This window comes from Acomys minous (genome assembly GCF_964271855.1).
Source record: "Acomys minous genome assembly, chromosome: 2".
NCBI lineage: Eukaryota > Metazoa > Chordata > Mammalia > Rodentia > Muridae > Acomys > Acomys minous.
In genome coordinates, this window is record NC_140484.1 from 51717070 (window position 1) to 51736301 (window position 19232).

A 19232-nucleotide genomic window follows, 5' to 3' on the forward strand; every position below is an offset into this window, starting at 1 on the left:
GCTCTCCAAAGGCGTGGCAACTTTATTGTCAGGGTATACCAAAGGGGGAGGAAAGTGGCTTCAGTCATGATAGAGGCGCAGAAGGCAGCCGCGGAGGGTGCCCATGTAGCGATCCCAGAGGGCCTGGTGCCTGCAATGAAAATGACAATAGTGATCGCTCGTGTCCATGCAACACCACACCTGACACTCACTGCTGGGAGGGGTTTGTTTTTGGAGATAGAACCTCATTCTGTTAGCCCAGGCTGGACTGGGAAACAGTGGCGCTTTCACAGTGCTGCGATGATAGACTTGAGCCACCATTGCTGGGCTTCTCCCCGCTCGACACCGCGGGCTAAGGACTGGACTGAGCACGCGGTGGGTAAGTGTGCTATTACCACGCCACATGCAACCTTAGGCTATTTAGTTTCCACGAGGTCTCCTGGTTCTTCTAGTTTTATCCTCAGTTTACATCTGAGAACGCTAAAGTACAGAAGGGCTAAGAGACTTGCCCAAGGTTACAAGGAAGAGAAGTGGGGCCTCCACACACAGACAACAGGGGACCTGAATCTACTGGAGAGGAAGTCAGTCAGCCAGTGGCCTGGCGTCTCTCACCGGAAGCCATCCAAGGAGTGGACTGATGCTGAATACTGGTTGAGGAAGAGCCGCACGTCACTCAGTGGCCAGTGGTCAGAGCGGCAGGGTTCCACAAACTGTAGGTGCCAGGGAACAGGTCACATCACCAATACCCCTCAGACACAGGACTGGCTGGGCACTGGGTGGGCAGGGCAACGGGGAAGGATCGCTCACCTTCTCCACAAGGTCCACAAACAGGTCTCTGACGTCCTTATTGTGGGTCAGCTTTGCGGCCACGTTCACCAGCCCCCGGGACAGATTCTGTGGGGCAGGGATCTTGGGAGTTCTGTCTTCTGCTCCAGAGGCTGGAGGCTGAGCACTGAGGCTGAGGGAGGGCCGGGTCCCTTCCCAAATCTATCCACCTCCCTCAATCAAGGAAGTCCCTTCTGATATTAGCCGGGTGGGTCCCCCTCACAGGCACACAGAGAGAGCAGCAGTGCCACCTGCTGGTCAACGCCAGGCATGAGCAGAGTTGCCCAGTTTGGGGTAGAGCACAGAGAGTGAGCTCCTGACACGTTAAGGGGGAAGGGTCTGGACAGGGCCACAGACCTTGAAGTTGGTTTCCATCTCAGAGAAGACACCCAGCTTTCCCCGGAGGGCAGTACACACCAGGCTGTAGGAAGACAGTCACACCTATAGCCATCCAAGACCGTTTTATACCCCGCCTCACGGATCCCCAAGGTCACCTCTTATGTAAGTCTAGAAGGTCCTTGTCAGCAACTAGGACCTTGAGCTCCTTCAAGTCCTGGAGAAACTCCTTGTCTAAGTCCACATCCATGTCATCCACCTGGGAGTCTATGGAGGCCGTGAGAGAAGTCGTGGGTGGGTGAGAGGCCATCTGAGGAGGTCCCGAACCCTCCTCACCGCTACCTCACTGGGGTCTCAGGGATGGAAGGTGGGATGTTACGGCCCAGGCCACACAGGAGTGAGCCTTTGGCCTGCAGACAAGGCGTGTGTGGAGAGGTGGCCTGGGGCTGAGGGCTGCAGGGGGAACGGTGCTGGGCACTGGGAAACTGCAAGACAAAGTGACGGCGCGGACCCAGTCCCGAAGCGGGCAGGGGACGTCCAGGCACCTGGGTCAGTGGGGGCCTCACCGACGGCTCCAAGGGTCCAGTTCTGGATCATAAGCTCAGCACAGAAAGCAAAGTCACCAAAGCTCAGGTACTGCAGCTTTTTCTTTCCTGTTTCAAAGCGGTTGTTGGCAAAAAAGACGATGGCTGCATAGTCTCTGCAGGCAGGGGACAGCGGGTCTCTTAGGACTAGAAACACCTTCTCACGGTGCCTACAACAATGCCTTGGTCAGTAAGCTTACTTAGTAACTATTCCTTTTTTTCCCCCTCTGTGTAGCCTTGGTTGTCCTGGACTCTTTTTTTGTAGACCAGGCTGTCCTTGAATTTACAGAGATCCGCCTGCCTCTGCCTCCTGAGTGCTGGATTGAAGGCGTGCACCACCATGCTGGGCTCTTAGTAACTGTTCGTGAAGAGACCTTTTGTTGTTTTACATCCCTCTTAGCAGGTGGCTCCCACCTGCAACCTTGGCTAAGCATTTTAGTTCCGGCCTGTTTCCGCTCTAACTCGCCATGTGACCAAGCACTGCCCATTCTTTACCAACCTCCCGTCTCCGCAAAGAGACGATCCAGGCAGTCTTCCTAAGGGACACACCGGAAGGCCTCACTACATCATTGTGCACTTCTTGGTTTGTTTGTTTGTTTGTTTGTTTGTGTGCCACCACTGCCCAGCTACGGGAGCACTTCTTAGAGGCTTTACAAATGCCTTAACCTTGGCCATTTGAGGGGATCTACAGGTCACTAACGAGTAATCATTCCTCTAGCACAGTCTGAGGTAAAAGGGTTGGGATAAGGACAATGGACCAGTCTAGGGGCCCAAGGAGACCTTGTGCAGCAGGGAGGTGGTGGCCCTCACCTGGCTAACCGGTCAGAGAGGAGGAAGTGTTGCTGGATGTTATCCACCAGGGAGCCCCGCATTTCTTCCACCACCTTGAAGACTCGCTTGAAGTTGTCAAACTGTAAGGCAGTTAGGCGACGAAGCCTGGTCAGAAGGCGCTCAGACGGGAGCTGCTGTGGGACCGCGGTCTCCTGTGCCCCTATCCACGCGGCACGTACTGACTCACACTGCTTCTTCTTTTAACAAATGACTTAGGTTTTTTGGGGGGAGGGGGGTTGTTGCTGTTTTTTTTGTTTGGTTTGAAACAGGGTTTCTCTGTATAGCCTTGGCTGTCTTGGAACTTACTATGCAGACCAGGCTGGCCTTGAATTCACAGTGATCCGCCTGCCTCTGCCTCCCAAGTGCTGGGATTAAAGGTGTGCGCCACCACACCGGGCTTTGTTTTTTAATGAGGCTGATTTAGAATGGATTCTCCTGAGTAACTGGAAATGAACTAAGCTAAGCTGCACACACAGAGGCTCATGAGAGACACAAAGGAAAGGCATCCAAGGCCTCTAAAGGTCGTAGCAAGACAGAGTCATACCCACAGCCATCAGAGCCCAGTTTACACCCTGGTACTTCTCCCTTGAAGACAGGGCTCAGGGTTGCTAAGGTAGCATCTAGCTCCCTCTGGTGGACTTCAAGGGGGGTAGATATGGCAGAAGCACCATGACCAAACACAAGCTTGGGGCTCAGGAAACATAAGCCCAGAAAGGACTGCAGGGACCCAACCAGAGTCTCAAGGTCAAGGACAATAGGAGTCAATGAGAATCTCTAAGCAAAGGAAAGCCACGGTCAGAACTGAGTCTATGAAGGTCACTGTGGCCAGGTGGGGGCGAGGGAGAAGAGCCTACATATGAAGAAGCTGCTTCCACAGTCACGGGCTGGAAGTGGAGCTGGAGTAGTGGGCAAAAGGTGCGCTAGACTGGATGTGGCGCACTGTGGGACCCACCTGCCTCCGGCAGCTCTTGAGGGTAATTCCTGTTTTGGCGCTGATGTCATCCAGGTCTTTCTTGGTACCCTTGGACAGCTTCTTGCCCAAGACCTCCCGGACAAAGGCCTCGTCAAAGGTGTAGTACCTTGTGGAGGCATAGGGCATTCATTACTGATGATCCATTAAGGAGAGGGAAGGGAACCTGGCGTTGGTTCCTACTGTTACCAATGTTCTGATTTCCTGGGTATGTACCGTCCCTCCCTCCCTGAGCCTCAGTTTCGGCCGGCAAAATGGGTACAAGTGAGACTGGTTGACATCCCCGCCCGCCTCCAAATGAGCACCTCTCGATGAGGAGCGCCTGTCGGGAGGGAGGGATCTGAAAGATGAGCTGGTGCAGCAGCTTTGGCGGCGCGTGCAGCAGACGCTCCAGCATATGAAAAGTGCGGTAGTGGTCCATGGTGTCGCTCTGCAGCACTCCTGTGGTGGCGCCCGTCTGCTCCAGGATTCCGGAGCGAACCCGTAGAGCCACCGCATCGTTCACTGGGGAGTGGGCGCTACTATAAGATACCATTCTGCAGACCCCCGGGGCCTTCCAGGGGTTCCACCTCCAATTCTTACCCTTCCCTGACTCCCAGCAGTCTGTCCACTTCTCTAAACCATGTCGAAGTCCTGTCCACACCCCCCTCTCTCACCCAAAACAACTGCTTCCCGAGACGGCGCTACACAGACCTGAGTAACCATCCAACCAGAGGCGATACACGTCTTCATCTATAAGGGTCGTGTTCCCTACAAAAATGTCTAGTTCGCTGGTCATGGCGATTCCCGGGCCGGGTTCGCCCGGAGCTGGAGCGTGCACCGCCCGCACCGGGCAAGCAGCCGGAGAGCCACTTCCGGGAGTGCGGAAATTTCGCTCCGGGCACCCGGAGCTACCGAAGGACCACTTCCGGGATGGAGCTAGTATGAAGAAGCATCCCTGCCCTCTTTTCGCAGCCCTGTCAGAGGTTCTCTGGAAGACCTCAGGACAATCTTCTCCCAGTCTCCCCTGTGTTGCAGATTCTCCCACTTCCTCCTTTTTTTTTTTTTTTTAATTATTTATTATGGATACAATATTCTTCCAAGGTGTATGCCTACACGCCAGAAGAGGGCACCGGATCTCATTATAGGTAGCCACCATGTAGTTGCTGGGAATTGAACTCAGGACCTTTGGAAGGACAGCCCGTGCTCTTAACGTCTGAGCTATCTCTCCAGCTCCACTAACTCCTTTCTCTACCATCTTCTCCGCTCTCTTAGAACCTCCCAATTTTGACCTGTGTCCTAAATTAAAATGTTTCTGAGGCTCTCTCCTAAATCGCTACGTGCTTGTGGCCTGCTTCCACGGTTCATGAGACAGATGAGCATTTTTCTTGTTCCTGGCATGTATTTTATTTTTGCTGTTTTGGATTATGTGTGTGTGGAGGGAGGGCGTGTACATGTGAATGCAAGTGTCCTTGGAGACTAGAGTTATCAGATCCCCTGGAGCTGGATTTACAGGGAATTGTGAGTCACCCATATGGGTGCTGGGAACAGAACCCAGCTCCTCCACAAGAGCAGTTCTTGCTCCTAACCACTTATCTCTCCAGCCCCAGTTTTTCACCACATACTGCAGGTCGAAACAAGCTAGTGACTTCTCTTAAAGTCTTTTAGAGCTCTGCCTGGAAGCAGGCATCTGCAGGGCCACCTGTCTGCTAAAACTCTCCACTGTCTTCTTTGTCTTCTCATAAGGCAGTAAAATCTCCACACAGGAGCTGCCAAGTCATACAGCTTGAGTGCGACCGACACAACCCATACTGTGTAAGGAAAGAGCCAATTCCAACAAATAGTCGTACATGTGTTGTGCATACACATAAATATGGCTTAAATTTTTTTAATTACTAAAGAAATTAACCTTTAATAACCTTTAGTCCCAGCAGTGAGGTCCAGGACAGCCAGGGCTACACAGAGAAACCCTGTCTCGGAAAAAAAAAAAAAGCAAACCAAACCAAAACGAAAGTGCTTCACACAGGCCAGTTTAGCTCAGTGCTCTAGAGGGGCGCTGACCTAATAAGGCCAGGTCTCCCGCTCCACCTCTGCCCCCTAGGTGGAGCATATTTCAAAGCTTCCAGAGGGATCGCCCGGCGCCTTCCATCTGTTTTCCTGGGATCCTGTCTCAGTAGCAGCCCCAGCACCCACCCAGTTCTCCTACTAGAAACCTGGGCTGTCTCCCAAATTCCTCTCTCCAGGGATTCGGAGCTGTCGGTGTGCCTGCTGGGTGCTTCTTCCTCCCCGCCCACTGACTCGGCGCCAGCCTAGGCTTTCTGCACAGCTCTTTGGTCGCTGATACACTGTTATTAATCCTGGACTCACACCCTGCCACCCGAGTACATCCCCCACAGCACAGCTGAAAGCTTCTTTTGATGTTGGTGTTGGGGACAAAGTCCTCCTACAGACTGGTCTTGAACCAGCTGTGGGGAGGATGACCTTGAATTCCTGATGCTTCTGCCTCCCCCTTCCAAGTGCTGGGATTACTGGCATATGCCAACACAACTAGCTTCTAAACAGTCTTTTTTAAATGTATATTTTCCTGGGTGTAGGGTCTCATGCTTGTAATTTCTATGCAGAGGCCAGAGAACCTCTGTGGATGGGAGGCTAGCTTGGTCTACATAGGCTCCTCAAGATTACATATTGAAACCTTGTCTCAATCAAAACAAAATGTTTTTCTAGATGGGGTTTCTCTGTGCAGCTCTGGCTGTCCTGGAACTCACTCTGTAGACCAGGCTGGCCTCAAACTCAGCGATCCACCTGCCTCTGCTTCTGGAATGCTGGGATTAAAGGCGTGTGCCACCAATACCTGGCTCAAAACAAAACACTTTAAAATATTATTTCCCTATTTAAAATTCTTTTTTTGTTTTGTTTGTTTGTTTTTCAAGACAGGTTTTCTCTGTGTAGCCTTGGCTGTCACGGCTGGACTAAAATTCTTTTTTTTATTTTTAAAGATTCATTTATTTATTATGTACACAGTGTTCTACCTGCATGTGTGCCTGCAGGCCAGAAGTGGGCACAAACCACCATGTGGTTGCTGGGAATTGAACTCAGGACCTCTGGAAGAGCAGACAGTGCTCCTAATCTCTGAGCCATCTCTCCAGCCCCTGTTTAATATTCTTAAAGGCCTTTGGTCAACCCTCTAGTCTAGCATAGCAGGCCCCTAAGAACTTGTTATCTAAAAAAGAAAGAAAGAAAGAAAGAAAGAAAGAGGAGCAGGGTGTGGTGGTGCTCACCTTTAATCCCAGCACTTGGCAGGCAGAGGCAGGTGGATCGCTGTGAGTATGAGGCCAGCTTGGTCTACAAAGCGAGTCCAGGACAGCCAAGGCTACACAGAGAGACCCTGTCTTGAAAAAAACCACACACACACACAAAAAAAAAAAAAAGGAAAGAAAGAAAAAAGAATTTGGCCTCTATTCACCATGAAGCCTACTTTTGGTTTTGGTTTGTGTGTTTGTTTGTTGGAGTCCAACTTTGTAGTCCAGGCTAGGTTAAACTGGCAACAATATTCCAACCTCAACCTCCCAAGCCCTGGGATTACAGGACAGGAGCCACAGATATACCTGTCTCTTCAAAGCCTCTTTCCGCTTGCCTTATACCCACACTTAATACAATTTCTAAACTAGCCTCACTTATTCCTAAAGCGGCTAGACCTGGGGCATTAATGTCTTTTAGCACACTTCTTTCTTTCTCTCACATACTTTTTTTCTACTGGCAGTCTTCCGTTTTGCTTTTGAGGCAAGAATAAACCAGGGCCTTCCACGTGCTAGATATGTGTTCTCGTTCTCTCTCTCTCTCTCTCTCTCTCTCTCTCTCTCTCTCTCTCTCTCTCACTCCCTCCCTTCCTTCCTTCCTTTTTATGAGACAGGGTTTCTCTGTATAGCCTTGGCTGTCCTGGACTCACTTTGTAGACCAGACCGGCCTCGAACTCCCCTCGATCCGCCTGCCTCTGCCTCCTGAGAGCTGAGCTTAAAGGCGTGCGCCACGCCCTGCTTTTTTTTTTTTTAAAGACAGGGTTTCTCTGTGTACCCTTGCCTTCTTCTACTAGATTTCTGACCCTTTTGGTCAAGAATAGGATTCTCGCCGAGTTTATGCAGGGCCCTTTCACACAACCAAGGTTTATTAAACAAACAAATCCTACGGACGGCCCATCCTGCAGGCAGGAAACGTTCTCTGGGAGGGAGAGTTGATTGATAACCAGCCAAGACCTTTGGACTCTAGATTTGGAGTAGCCGCGGGTGATGCTTTAGAGTTCCAGCAAAGGAAGACGCCGCCGTCTGTTTAGGTTCTGTTGCGGGGTGGGCAGGAGCCAAAGGCAGACACCTCAATATCGGTTCTCAACAAGTGCTGGAGGAGATTTGGAACATGGAGTCCTGCAACGCCTTCGAGTCCTGCTGAGATGACCATAGAAGGAAAGGACAGAGAAAATCTCTACTGTTTGAGGGTCGTGACACCTATGTCCGGAGTGGGCGAGAGAAGAGGAGCTACAAGGCTCAGGCTCCGCCCTTGCCGGGAGACTCTCTGGATTGGCTGTCCTTCTGTAACATCACGAGGCCCCGCCCCGGCGCGCGCCCTGCCTCGTGCCCACCCCAGGGTGGCTACCGCAACCTACGCTGCCTCTTCTGCTGCTTGCGGTCCTCCGAGCCAGAACCCGGGCCGGAGCCTGAGCGGCAACCGGCCCGAGGAGAGGCTCCAGAGCCTCGGCGGCGGGCGGGCGATGCTGCAGCTGCCTGATCAGCCATGGAGGCCGAGGCAGGAGGCCTGGAGGAGCTGACGGACGAGGAGATGGCGGCGCTGGGAAAGGAGGAGCTGGTGCGGCGCCTGCGGCGGGAGGAGGCGGCGCGCCTGGCAGCCTTGGTGCAGCGCGGCCGCCTGATGCAGGAGGTGAACCGGCAGCTGCAGGGTCACCTGGGTGAGATCCGTGAGCTCAAACAGCTCAACCGGCGCCTGCAGGCAGAGAACCGGGAGCTGCGCGACCTCTGCTGCTTCCTGGACTCGGAGCGCCAGCGGGGACGGCGTGCAGCGCGCCAGTGGCAGCTCTTTGGGACCCAAGCATCCCGGGCGGTGCGCGAGGATCTGGGTGGCTGTTGGCAGAAGCTGGCAGAGCTGGAAGGCCGCCAGGAGGAGCTGCTGCGGGAAAACCTGGCGCTTAAGGAGCTTTGCCTGGCACTGGGCGAAGAGTGGGGCCCTCGCGGTGGCCCCGGCGGCGCAGTGGGCTCTGGCGGCGGGCCCACGCCCGAGCTCGCCCTGCCTCCGTGCGGGCCCCGCGACCTAGGCGATGGAAGTTCCAGCACCGGCAGTGTGGGCAGCCCGGATCAGTTGCCCCTAGCGTGCTCCCCCGATGACTGAGCGTGCAGCATTTTCCACGCCAATGCCTGCCTGGATTGCTCCCTGAGCGCGGGGACTGCTGTGGACCTCGTCGCGGCTTTGGCTGAGCAGCTGGGCGCTGGCATGGACTGAAAAAGCCCTGGCACTGAGGAGGGCCCCTCGCTCTTGCTGGCAGGGCAGCGGGGGAATGGAGGCTGAAGTCGAGGGACTTGCTGGGTGGTTGGGTGGGGACTAATAAACTGGGAAGGAAGCAGAGCGCGAAGCCTGGCCAGCCTGTGTCTGGAACTCGCCGGGGATGGGAAGAGGGTGGAAACGCAGAGACGCGGTGCAGTGCCCATCCGGTGTTACTGCCAAGAACTAAGGGCTGACTCCCACCCCGTTAGCTGAATTTGGGGTGGGATTTGAGATGTTGGTAGACCACTTAACCACCTCGATGGGCGCCAAGACAGGCAGAAATCCGGCCACTCAAGTGGCTCCAGCTCCCTTCCAGGCTCCTTCCTGTCAAAACAATGGGACAGGAAGCAGGTGTTGGGGCCTAAAAGCCCACGGGGCTGCCTGCTCAGAAGGTGGAGTAACACCATTCTCCCCTGCCCCCAGCTCTTAAGACAGGCGCAGTGTGGGTCCGAATGGGGGAAAACTGCTAATCTTTGCGGGCACTCCAGACACTCACGGCCTCTCAGTACAGGAGATGAGGCAGAGCAGAGGTAGCCCCATTCTTCAGCTGAGAATATAGAAGTCCCCAAACAGGGTAGTTTCTCCAAGGTCACGGGTGACACCGCCGGAGCTCCTGTTCCAAACGGTTTCTTTTGGCCTCCTAGATCCAACATGACAACTCAGACTAGAGCTTCAAGCCTTTTATTCCATTTTGGAAGGTTTGTATAAAAATAGTCTCTTTAGGAAAATAAATAGCAGCCGCCCTTGCTGTGAAGGCTTGGATACCTTGGAGCTAAAGGCTTCTCAGAGCTAGGGAGATGAGCTCATCACAGAAGCCACCGGGGGCCTCCTGAGTTGTGGCATTCAGGAGGCGCCTGCAGGATGTCCTGGTGCGCTGGCAGTGGTGTTGTGTGAATTAGTGTTCTAGGCTAGTGAAAGGGCACCTTCTGTCTAGGTGTAGCGTTGGCTGGATAACGGTGAAGAAAGTGACAACTGTGCAAGTGGTCTGCGAGGCATCAGGGCTCCAAAGGACCACTGGAGAGCTACAAAGTCTGGGCTGCCAGGATTTCTCTGGCAGAGGGGGTGTATTTTGTCTCTGATTTCGTGCAAATTCTGATAGGCCAGCTCTAGAGAAACAATGAGCAGCTTTGGGGACCCCAAAGCTGGCTCTTCATCAAAGCATAATGTGTTCGTTCTAATCTGAGGGGGGTAAAGGACGTGCTGGTTTGGGGCATGGATATGGTCCAGGCCTGCTGGATCAACGGGAGGCAGATGGACTAGGGGTAGTACCAGCAACGGGGTACGGCTGGTTGTCTCACAAAGCCAGCAGCGTGGGCGAACCCATGGGGTCGGAGGAGGGGTCTCCACTGCTGCTGCTACTCTTACGATGTGCCGAAGAACAAGGTTCCGGTGTGCTAGGATAGGTGAAAACCAGGCTAGGAGTAAAGGGAGTCAGAGAGGGTGTGGTCATGAGTGTCGGGGTATGGAGTGCTTCTGGTTCGAGTACAGGCCCCGGAGAAAGGGAGATACAAGGCACCGGGCGGCTGGGAGCTGGCGGGCTGCTGGTGCCGCCTGTGTCCTTGTCTCCCTCTGGGATTTTGCAGATGGGGCGATGGGCTTCCAGCACCAGCTCGAGGCGTTCCTTCTGCTTCTGGAGCTCTTCAATCTCTCGCTGCAGCCCTGACTTCTCGTCCTCCAATTTGTCAGTCTCCTTTACAGGATTAGCAGAAAGTTAGGAAAATGAGGGCTAAAGATCTCCAAGCCTCAGGCTGGGGTTGGAGGTTGTCCCTGTAGTCCCCAGCAAGTGTGGACTGCAACTCCCATGAGCCCCTGGGAAAAAAATGGGCACGACTTCCATCAGACCCTGGGACTTCTTAAGAGAATTGCCTACTGACTTCTACTCTGCTTCGAGGCCCAAAGCGAATAGTTTTTTTTTTTAATTATTCATTTATCATATATACACAGTGTTTTGCCTGTATGTACACCAGAAGAGAGCACCAGATCTTATTACAGATGGTTGTGAGTGGCTGGGAATTGAACTCAGGACCTTTGGAAGAGCAGGCAGTGCTCTTAACCTCTGAGCCATCTCTCCAGCCCCCCAAAACGAATAGTTTTTAAAGCCACTTTTCCTTATCCCTTTCCCAGGACTTCCCCGCTGCCAGGGTGTGGAGGAGTTCTGTACTGGGTCTCGATGTTCTTGGGAGCCAAGGCCCCTCTTAGGCTCAGCGGCCGGGGCCTGGGAACCCTCTGTACCAGTTGATGCTCACCGCCTGTAGGAAGTCTGTCAGTTCCTTTCTCCGGTTTCTGCACTTAGCTGCTGCTAGTTTGTTCCGCTCCCGCCTCACTCGGCGGCGCTCTTCCTCCTCTGGGCTGATCTAAGTTGGAGAGAAGAAAGCTCACAGTGAGGCTGACCCTGGGCCACCCGCCACCAGCCAAACTTTCCTTCAGCCTGTAGCTTGGGTACCACCGCTCCGTAACGGCTTCTCTGTACCAGGCACTCCTCACTGCATTGGTAAAATTTCCAGGTCACACCTAGTTTGACTGCTGGTTTCTGCCCTGAAATGTTTTCCCCTCTCCATAAACTTTGGCCTTCCGCCCCTCCTTCCTCATCTTAGGGACCCAGCTAAGATGCCGGGACCTCAAGGAGCCTTCCCTCCTGCGTCTTTGAGCCATGATTGTCTCTTTACAGTCAGCCTCTCTGTGCTCCTTATCTGTGGAAGGTGGGGGTCTCTTCCCCCCAGGGGCTATGGATCGGAGGAGATGCCCATGAGCGTCAAAAGCCACTGGGGCTCTACTGTGCCAGCCAAGTACTTTAAATGATCTATCTTTTGCTCAGTGCTAGGGATCTAGCCCACGGCCTGGTGCATGCTAGCTAGGCAATGCTCTACCACTAGTTACACCCCTTAAATAGATTCTTTTTTGTAGTGTTCTTTGTATTTCAGATAGGATTTCACTGTGTAGCCCTGCCTGGCCTAGAACTTGCTATGTAGACAGGGCTGTCCTGGAACTCAGAGAGATTCGCCTGTTTCTGTCTCTCAGGTGCCGGGATTTGAAGATATGTGCCACCACGCCTGGTTTGTTTTGTGTTTTTAAAAGAGACAAAGTCTCGTGTATCTGGGGCTGGCCTCAAATTCCTGATTCTCCTGCCTCCACCTCCCAAGTACCAGGATTACAGACTCATCACCCCTTCCAGCTTCCCTCCATTGACTCTTGTTGTTTTTCAATACAGGGTTTCTCTGTGTAGCCCTGGCTGGCCTGGAACTCACTCTGTAGACCAGGCTGGCCTGGAACTCACTCTGTAGACCAGGCTGGCCTGGAACTCACAGAGATCCACCTGCCTCTGCCTCCCAAGTGCTAGGATTGAGGGCATGTGCCACACCATGCCCAGCTAGAGTCTCTCTCTCTCTTTTTTCCCCCCCTCATTCGATACAGGGTTTCTCTGTGTAGCCCTGGCTGTCCTAGACTTGCTTTATAGACCCAGCTGGCCTTGAACTCACAGAGATCTGCCTGCCTCTGCCTCCCTAGTGCTGGGATTATAGGCGTGTGCCACCACGCCCGGCCCAGCTAGAGTCTTAAAACATATGTATTTATTTATATATGTATGTGTGTGGACACAAGTGTGCCATAGCGCCTATGGAGGTCAGAGGACAACTTTTGAGAGGTTGGTTCTCTCCTTCCACTATGGGGGTTTCAGGGATTGAACTCAGGCTTGGCAGCAAGAGCCTTTATCCGAGCCATCTCACCAGGGCCCCCTACACAGATTCTTGTTTGTTTTTTGAGAGGGTTTCTCTGTGTAGCTCTGGCTGTCCTGGAACTCGATTTGTAAACCAGACCAGGCTGGCCTCAAAATCAGACCTGCTGCCTGAGTGAGTCACCACTGCCTAATTTTTTTTTTAAAGGAGTAAAAAAAAAATTGGCCTGGGACTGGAGAGATGGCTCATCAGTTAAAAGCACTGGCTGCTGTTTCAGAGGTCCTAAGTTCAATACCCAGCAACCACATGGTGGCTCACAACCATCTATAATAGGATGTGATGCCCTCCTCTAGCGTGCAGGTGTACATGCATACATACGTAAATATATAAGTAAGTACACAATATATAAGTAAATAAAATTTGCAAGAAAAAATGGCTTGTGGTGATGGCACACACCTTTAGTCCCAACACTTGGGAGGCAGAGGCAGGCAGAGACTTTGTGAGTTCGAGGCCAGCCTGGTCTACAGAGTGAGTTCCAGGACAGCCAAGGCTGTTACATAGAGAAATTGTCTCAAACAAGCAACAGCAAAATTATGTGTGTGAGTGTTTTGCCTGTGTGTATGGATGAGCACCCCGTGCATGCAGTACTGGTGGAGGCCAGAAGAGGGCATCAGACTTTGGAGAGAATTATGGAAGGTGCTGGGAATGGAGCCTGGGTCCCAGCCAGAGCTAATGGCTGAGTCATCTCTGCAACCCTCTTTGTACTGGCATGTGAGGAGCTGGGGCTCAGGGAGGGTGAACAGCTTGTTAAAGTTCCAGAGCACAGTTTACTATTCACCGTTCACACTGAGTGAATGGCTGTCTGACAGAGCCACCTGCCCAGGAGACCCTACCCACACAGCTCATGCCTTCAACCCAGCAGCACCTGTGATTGAAAGGTGACACTCAGGACAGGGCTAAAGGAAGGAAGCGCTAAAGCTTTACCCTTGGCTTGCCTCTTGCTCATACCCCAGCTGATCCCAGACTAAGCTATGCTGTTGCCATGAAGCTTGCCGCTGGGCTCTTCTCTGGCCAATTTCACACGTCTCCCAGAGTCTTGCCCGCCCTCCCCATCCTCTGCTGGGCAAAGGTCAGTGTAAGCGTTCACTTGGGAAGCATGTTCTTCATCTTAGAGTTAAACCCTCAGAGCCAGGTTTGTTCCTTACGGCATATTTTTTTCCTAGTCAACATTTAAGTTGTTTTTGTTGTTGTCGTTTGGTTATTGGAGACGGGGTTTATGTATCCCAGGCTGACCATAAACTTCCCGTGTTTCTGAGACTCGACTTGAACCCAAACCCTCTCACCACTTCCCAAGCACTGGGATGACGGGCATGCCAGCTTCTTAATATGGAGACCACCCCCCCACACACACACACACACTATACACTCCAGGGAGAGAAAAAGAGACGCCATGGCCCTAAAGACCCTCCATCTCAGTCGGGTGTCCTAGTACGCACCTGTAATCCCAGCACTTGGGAAGCTGAGGCAGGAAGATCTCAAGTTCAAGGCTAGCTTGGGCTACATAAAGAGACTCCTCACTTGAAGCAAAAACAAAACAAAACAAAAAAAACCCCAAACCATACCCTTATCTATTTTAGGAAGGACTCAGGGAGGCAAATGTTCCAGCTCGCTGTCTGAAGCCTGTGAGCTCCCAGCGAGACGGTGTGGCTCATGGGGTCTGACGTTGGAAGTTCAGTGTACCTGAGGCCAAGGCCAGTGCTGCCATCACTCACTGTCCGTATGGCTTTGGACAAGTGACTACCTCTCTATGCCTTCACTTCCTCTTCTGGAAGATGGAAAATTTCCCATTCACTTCCCCCCCCCCCCTTTTTCCCTGTAGACAGGGTTTCTCTGTGTAGCCTTGGCTGTCCTGGACTCACTTTGTAGACCAGGCTGGCCTCGAACTCACAGCGATCCACCTGCCTCTGCCTCCCAGGTGCTGGGATTAAAGGCGTGCGCCACCACGCCCATTGACTTTTTGTGAGCATTAGAAGAAAAGGAGAAACTGAGATGCCGAGAATGTTGGAAGGGGCACTGGTTCATTCCTAGTCATTCCTCATCCCAGGGTACCCAGGCAGCGTAGGCCCCCTGCCCTGTGTGTGGCAATGGAAACCCCACTCATCCCCACACAAGCACTTTACACTCTGGCTTCTCGGCCTCCATTCTTTTTCCCCCAACCCCATTTCCAAGAAGATTCTCCTTTCGGTTTTCCACCCGCCAATCCTGTCTGCGGTTAGGTTAGCCTTCTCCAGGAAGCTTTCCTTGACTCAGAAGTGACCTTTGACCTCTTTCTTGGTGTCTCAGGGACGGCATTGCATAGCAAGATCCCGGTCCCTTCCTCCCAGGACCCCTAGGGGCTATCGAAAGTGCAACACCTCTGTTCCTTACCTGCTCACAGGGCCTGCGACGCACCCCTGGAGGTGGCCCTAGGGCTCGTATGACTCCTGGCCGGGGCTGAGGGGGACTGTACTGGGGATAAGGCAGAGGTCGGGGATAGCCACCGGGTCCCAGGAAATGAGGCTGCACCATCCACTGCAATTCCTGGCTGCCACTCACAGTGTTGATGCTTGGCACAAGGTGGAACTTCTGAGAAGTAAAAACAGAAAGCTGAGCTGTGTGTGGTGGCACACACCTTCAATCCTAGCACTCAGGAGGCAGAGGCTGTCGGATCGCTGTGAGGTCGAGGACAGCCAGATTGGTTGAGGGACTTCCAGGAGACAAGCCAGGCTTCTGTCTACCTTCAATGCAGATACTGGCTCTGGGAGACCACAAGGAGCAGTTTGGCAATCAGAAACTTGTTCATGAGCTGTATGGCTCTCTGGGACAGATTACAAAATGTCCTCTTTGCCTCTGTTTCCCCATCAGAGACACTTTTTTTTTTAAACTAAGTGTGAACTGCCCATGCTGTTCCAACTGTTTTACAGACAGTGACCTATACAGCTGTCAGAACCATAGCCTCATTTTTCAGACACGGGGACAGTTGTCCATAGACAGTGGGCAGTGGGCAGAAACTGAGATTGGGCCCAAATGGCTGGGCTCTCAGCCGTGCCTCCTCCCAGCCTCGCAGAGGAGCGTAACTTCAGCTTCTAGCTCCCACGGCAACTGAGAAGCAGGTTTTGTTTGTTGTTGGGGGGACAGGATCTCAGGTAGCCCAGGCTAGACTTATGCTTCTGATCCTTCCGTCTCCACCTCGCAAACACCGAGACTATAGGCATACGGCAGCACAGCCTGAGGATGTGTGTAGCAAAGCCTTTTGAGAGTCGGGTCCCCCAATATGTTGAACAAGGACTACGTCTCGTGTCAAACATCCGCGCAGCCATTTTCTGGCTTTGTGACTGGGGCAAGTTGTTTAGACTCAGTGTTGCCTCAGTTTCCTTCTTCCTAATATCACACAACATGACATTTCATTGCTGCTGAGAAACAGGCTCTCATAGCTCAGAAATCAGAGTTTAATCTGCTTTAAAAAAAATTTTTTTTTTTTTTAATTTTAGTTTTGAGACAGGGTCTCTGGCTGTCCTGGAACTCACTTTGTAGACCAAACTGGCCCCAAACTCCCAGAGATCTGCTTTCCTCTGCCTCCTGAGTGCTGGAATTCCAGGCGTTGCCCAACTGTCAACTTCAAATTTTGAAGGCTCAAAATTGATGGGGTTTTTCGAGTCCATAAAATAAGAGAGATGAGACGCCCTCCATTTAGAGGCCTGGCGTCCTTTAGTTCTTTTTCTGCCAGAATTCTGAGGTATGTGTTGGGGTTGGGGGTTGGGGGATTGGGGAGGGGGTGAGTGTTCTGATGGAGAAAACTGGGTTCAAGTCCTGTGAGCTAAAGGGGGCCCGGGCTCCAGTTCAGGAAGCACCTCTCATGCCTAGGCAAGTCTGGACTCTGGACGGCTGTATCCTCAGCCTAGCACTTGGGGGGGACACAGCAGCTCAGTGACCCCGGTTCTAGCCTAGAAGCACAGCCAGGGGGCATCTCCCGCTCCTAGGTCTTCGGTCCTAGGGGCTGTTTGGGGCCAGGAAGGGAGGGGCACCCACGGTGACTCAGCCGCAGTGACTCGGCCCGCTGTGACTCGGCGGAACGGACGCAGCTCCTTCCCTCCCCTGGCGACACGTGCTCTCTGCCCCTCGACAGGAAATGGGCACCTGCAACCTCTCAAGTGCCCCTAGCCAGCAGTGGGAAACGTCGGGTTCCGAGAGTATGGGGTGAGAGAATGGTTAGGCAGATGCCCCGATGCATGTCCCAACACTTCGTGGTCTCCAGGAACCCTTCAGAACACTGTCTGGGGTCCATGGGCTCTATACTGCACACAAAGGAATGGGGACTTGACCAGGTAGAGGGACACGGACAACTGGAGCGACACACAGACAGCCACAGACTGCTAAGAATACGCTGTCCCTGTCAGATTCTGATGGACCCCATCTTTCCCGTGTGTCCAGACTCCAGGTCCCAGTTACTAACTGGAGAAGGTGAGCTCCTCTGATCCTGTCCAGGCTGGGATGGGGCAGGTGGGGGACACCGTATTTAGAGGCAGACGGGAGGAAATTAAAGACCATAACGGAGACGAAGGGGCAGAGTGACAGTCAGCTAGGGAGATGCGGGCCGGCTAGAAGGGGGAATTCGCAGATCTTCGTTCCTCCCGCTGCGCGCGCGTCCCCTTGGCCACCGAGAACACGGATTCCTGGACTGCGCTGAATGTGTAGGATCCTCGGTCGCGACCACCAGAGGCAGACACTGCTCGGGTTCCCAGTCATAATCCCAGAGCAAACCAGACTAACCCCAGCATCCCCCAATGTTGTCCAAACCCAGGTCCCTCCCGGGGGGTCCCGCCAGCCTCACCTGCTGCTGGGCGGTTGGCGCCTGAGCTTGCGGGGGCTGCGCTGGGCGACCATAGGCGCTGCCTACCCCGGAGCTCGGTCCCGGTTCCCCGAAGTCTCGGTACATGCCCTAGGCTGGATGCTCGGTAAGGTCCGCGTCGGCGGCTGCGGTTCTGACTCACTCGCGCCTCGCAGAGTCTTGTCTTTTTTATGAATGAAAAGTTCTTGGGCTGAACCACTTGCACTGCGGGGGGTGGGGGCGTGTCGCAGCGGCGCCTTTCACCTCACCTCCCGAGGAGCGTCTGTCGGTCGGTCCACACGGAACTTCACGACCCCCTTGCTCTGGTGGCAAGCCTCCTCTGCTGGGAAACAGCGACCTACTTGGCGTCCCCTAGCCTCCGCGGCGGGCCCGCCTCCTCTGACGCAGCTGCCCATACATGGTGCAATTTCCTCGCCGCGCCCAGGTGCAGCGAGGATTCCCCCTGACGCACCTAGCAGAGGTTGGGGCTTGCAGCTGCGCCCCGCCCCGTCCAGGCTAGCCAAGGTTCCCAACACCATAAAACAGGACGAAACAATCCTGTAGCCTCCTGGCCTCGCGCGGGGACTTAGAAAGAAAGGGAAAACTGTCTGGAAACTATGAAGTGAATTATAAATATGATGGGTTATTATTATCATTATTTACCTGGCAAGAATCATCCCAACGTCCTATCTTAAGGCCGCTCCTCTGGAATCGGGTGGCAGGATTGTTTGATTGAGTTTGTTATGTTTGTTGTTTGTGCAGGTGGATGGTTAAGATATCTCAGGTATCTTTTTGCGGGGGTGGGGGGTGTCTCAGGTACCTTAATCTGGCCTTGAACTTGCTACTTAGTTGAGGCTGATCTTTCCTTCACCTCACAAGTGCGGGAATGTGCCATCATATCTGGCTCTTTTAGATCGGGCCTCAAGTATCCTAGGTTGGTGTTGAACTCCGTGTGTAGTTTAGGATTGCCCGGAACGGCTGATCTTCCTGCTTCGCTTTCTGAGTGGAGGGCAGATACGTCAGGTGTATGCCACCACACCCAGTTTCAACTGGTGTCAAGGCTTCGGATAGACTAAAAAGTAGCCGGGTGTGGTGGCGCACGCTTTTAATCCCAGCACTCGGGAGGCAGAGGCAGGCGGATCGCTGTGAGGCCAGCCTGGTCTACAAAGCGAATCTAGGACAGCCAAGGCTACACAGAGAGACCCAGTCTCGGAAAACAAAAACAAAAAAACCACTAAATGAAGCGATACTTAGGATGTCCATAGATAGACTCCACTAGAATTGTGTTCAAGAGCTATCAGAAGTTTTCATCCCGGCCTCTACAGGCAGAGAGAGCCCACAGAAAGACACAGGTGTCCTGAGACAGGATCAATGGGGCTCTTTGACTGGAGGTATTCCTCCAGCACTGTGTGTGTCACCAGGCATCCTTGGAAGTATGTGAAAGGTCTTTGTGAGGGTGAGGCCCTGGCCAAGTGTGCTGGGGAGGTAGGTGCCATCATAACCCCCATTTTACAGATGGGGAAAACTGAGGCTGACAGGTACTGAAATGAGTTGCCCAAGGCCGCTGAGTAAGTGGCTGAGTCTGGTGACCGAGCCAGGCCGTCGGAGCTTCAAGCTCTTACACTGCGCTATATGAAGAATGCGTG

The 19232-nt window shown here is 53.2% G+C and overlaps 3 protein-coding genes across 5 annotated transcripts; 1 reads left to right on the top strand and 2 right to left on the bottom strand.

Annotated features, from left to right (window-relative positions):
• Positions 1–4: 4 nt before the first annotated feature.
• On the bottom strand, positions 5–4389 carry FIBP (FGF1 intracellular binding protein). Of its 2 annotated transcripts, none has more exons than XM_084773506.1 (10): positions 4219–4389; positions 3831–4029; positions 3508–3634; positions 2535–2635; positions 1686–1840; positions 1299–1407; positions 1162–1225; positions 787–873; positions 592–689; positions 5–130 (listed from the first exon to the last, which is right to left on the bottom strand). In XM_084773506.1, the coding sequence occupies exons 1-10, from the start codon at positions 4301–4303 to the stop codon at positions 61–63; spliced, it is 1095 nt and encodes a 364-aa protein (XP_084629632.1). In that variant the 5' UTR covers positions 4304–4389; the 3' UTR covers positions 5–60. The 2 variants fall into 2 exon arrangements, with proteins under 2 accessions (XP_084629632.1, XP_084629633.1); XM_084773507.1 differs by having other exon boundaries at positions 1707–1840; positions 4219–4388.
• Positions 4390–7751: 3362 nt separating this feature from the next.
• Positions 7752–9129, top strand: CCDC85B (coiled-coil domain containing 85B). 2 transcript variants are annotated; one of them, XM_084755457.1, is made up of 2 exons: positions 7752–8348; positions 8504–8849. In XM_084755457.1, the coding sequence occupies exons 1-2, from the start codon at positions 8287–8289 to the stop codon at positions 8697–8699; spliced, it is 258 nt and encodes an 85-aa protein (XP_084611583.1). In that variant the 5' UTR covers positions 7752–8286; the 3' UTR covers positions 8700–8849. The 2 variants fall into 2 exon arrangements, with proteins under 2 accessions (XP_084611583.1, XP_084611582.1); XM_084755456.1 differs by having other exon boundaries at positions 8090–9129.
• A 584-nt stretch (positions 9130–9713) lies between these two features.
• Positions 9714–17974, bottom strand: FOSL1 (FOS like 1, AP-1 transcription factor subunit). The gene is made up of 4 exons (XM_084755455.1): positions 17590–17974; positions 15147–15344; positions 11295–11402; positions 9714–10738 (listed from the first exon to the last, which is right to left on the bottom strand). Exons 1-4 carry the CDS (start codon positions 17692–17694, stop codon positions 10343–10345), a joined length of 807 nt encoding a protein of 268 aa, XP_084611581.1. The 5' UTR covers positions 17695–17974; the 3' UTR covers positions 9714–10342.
• Between the last annotated feature and the right edge of the window lie 1258 nt (positions 17975–19232).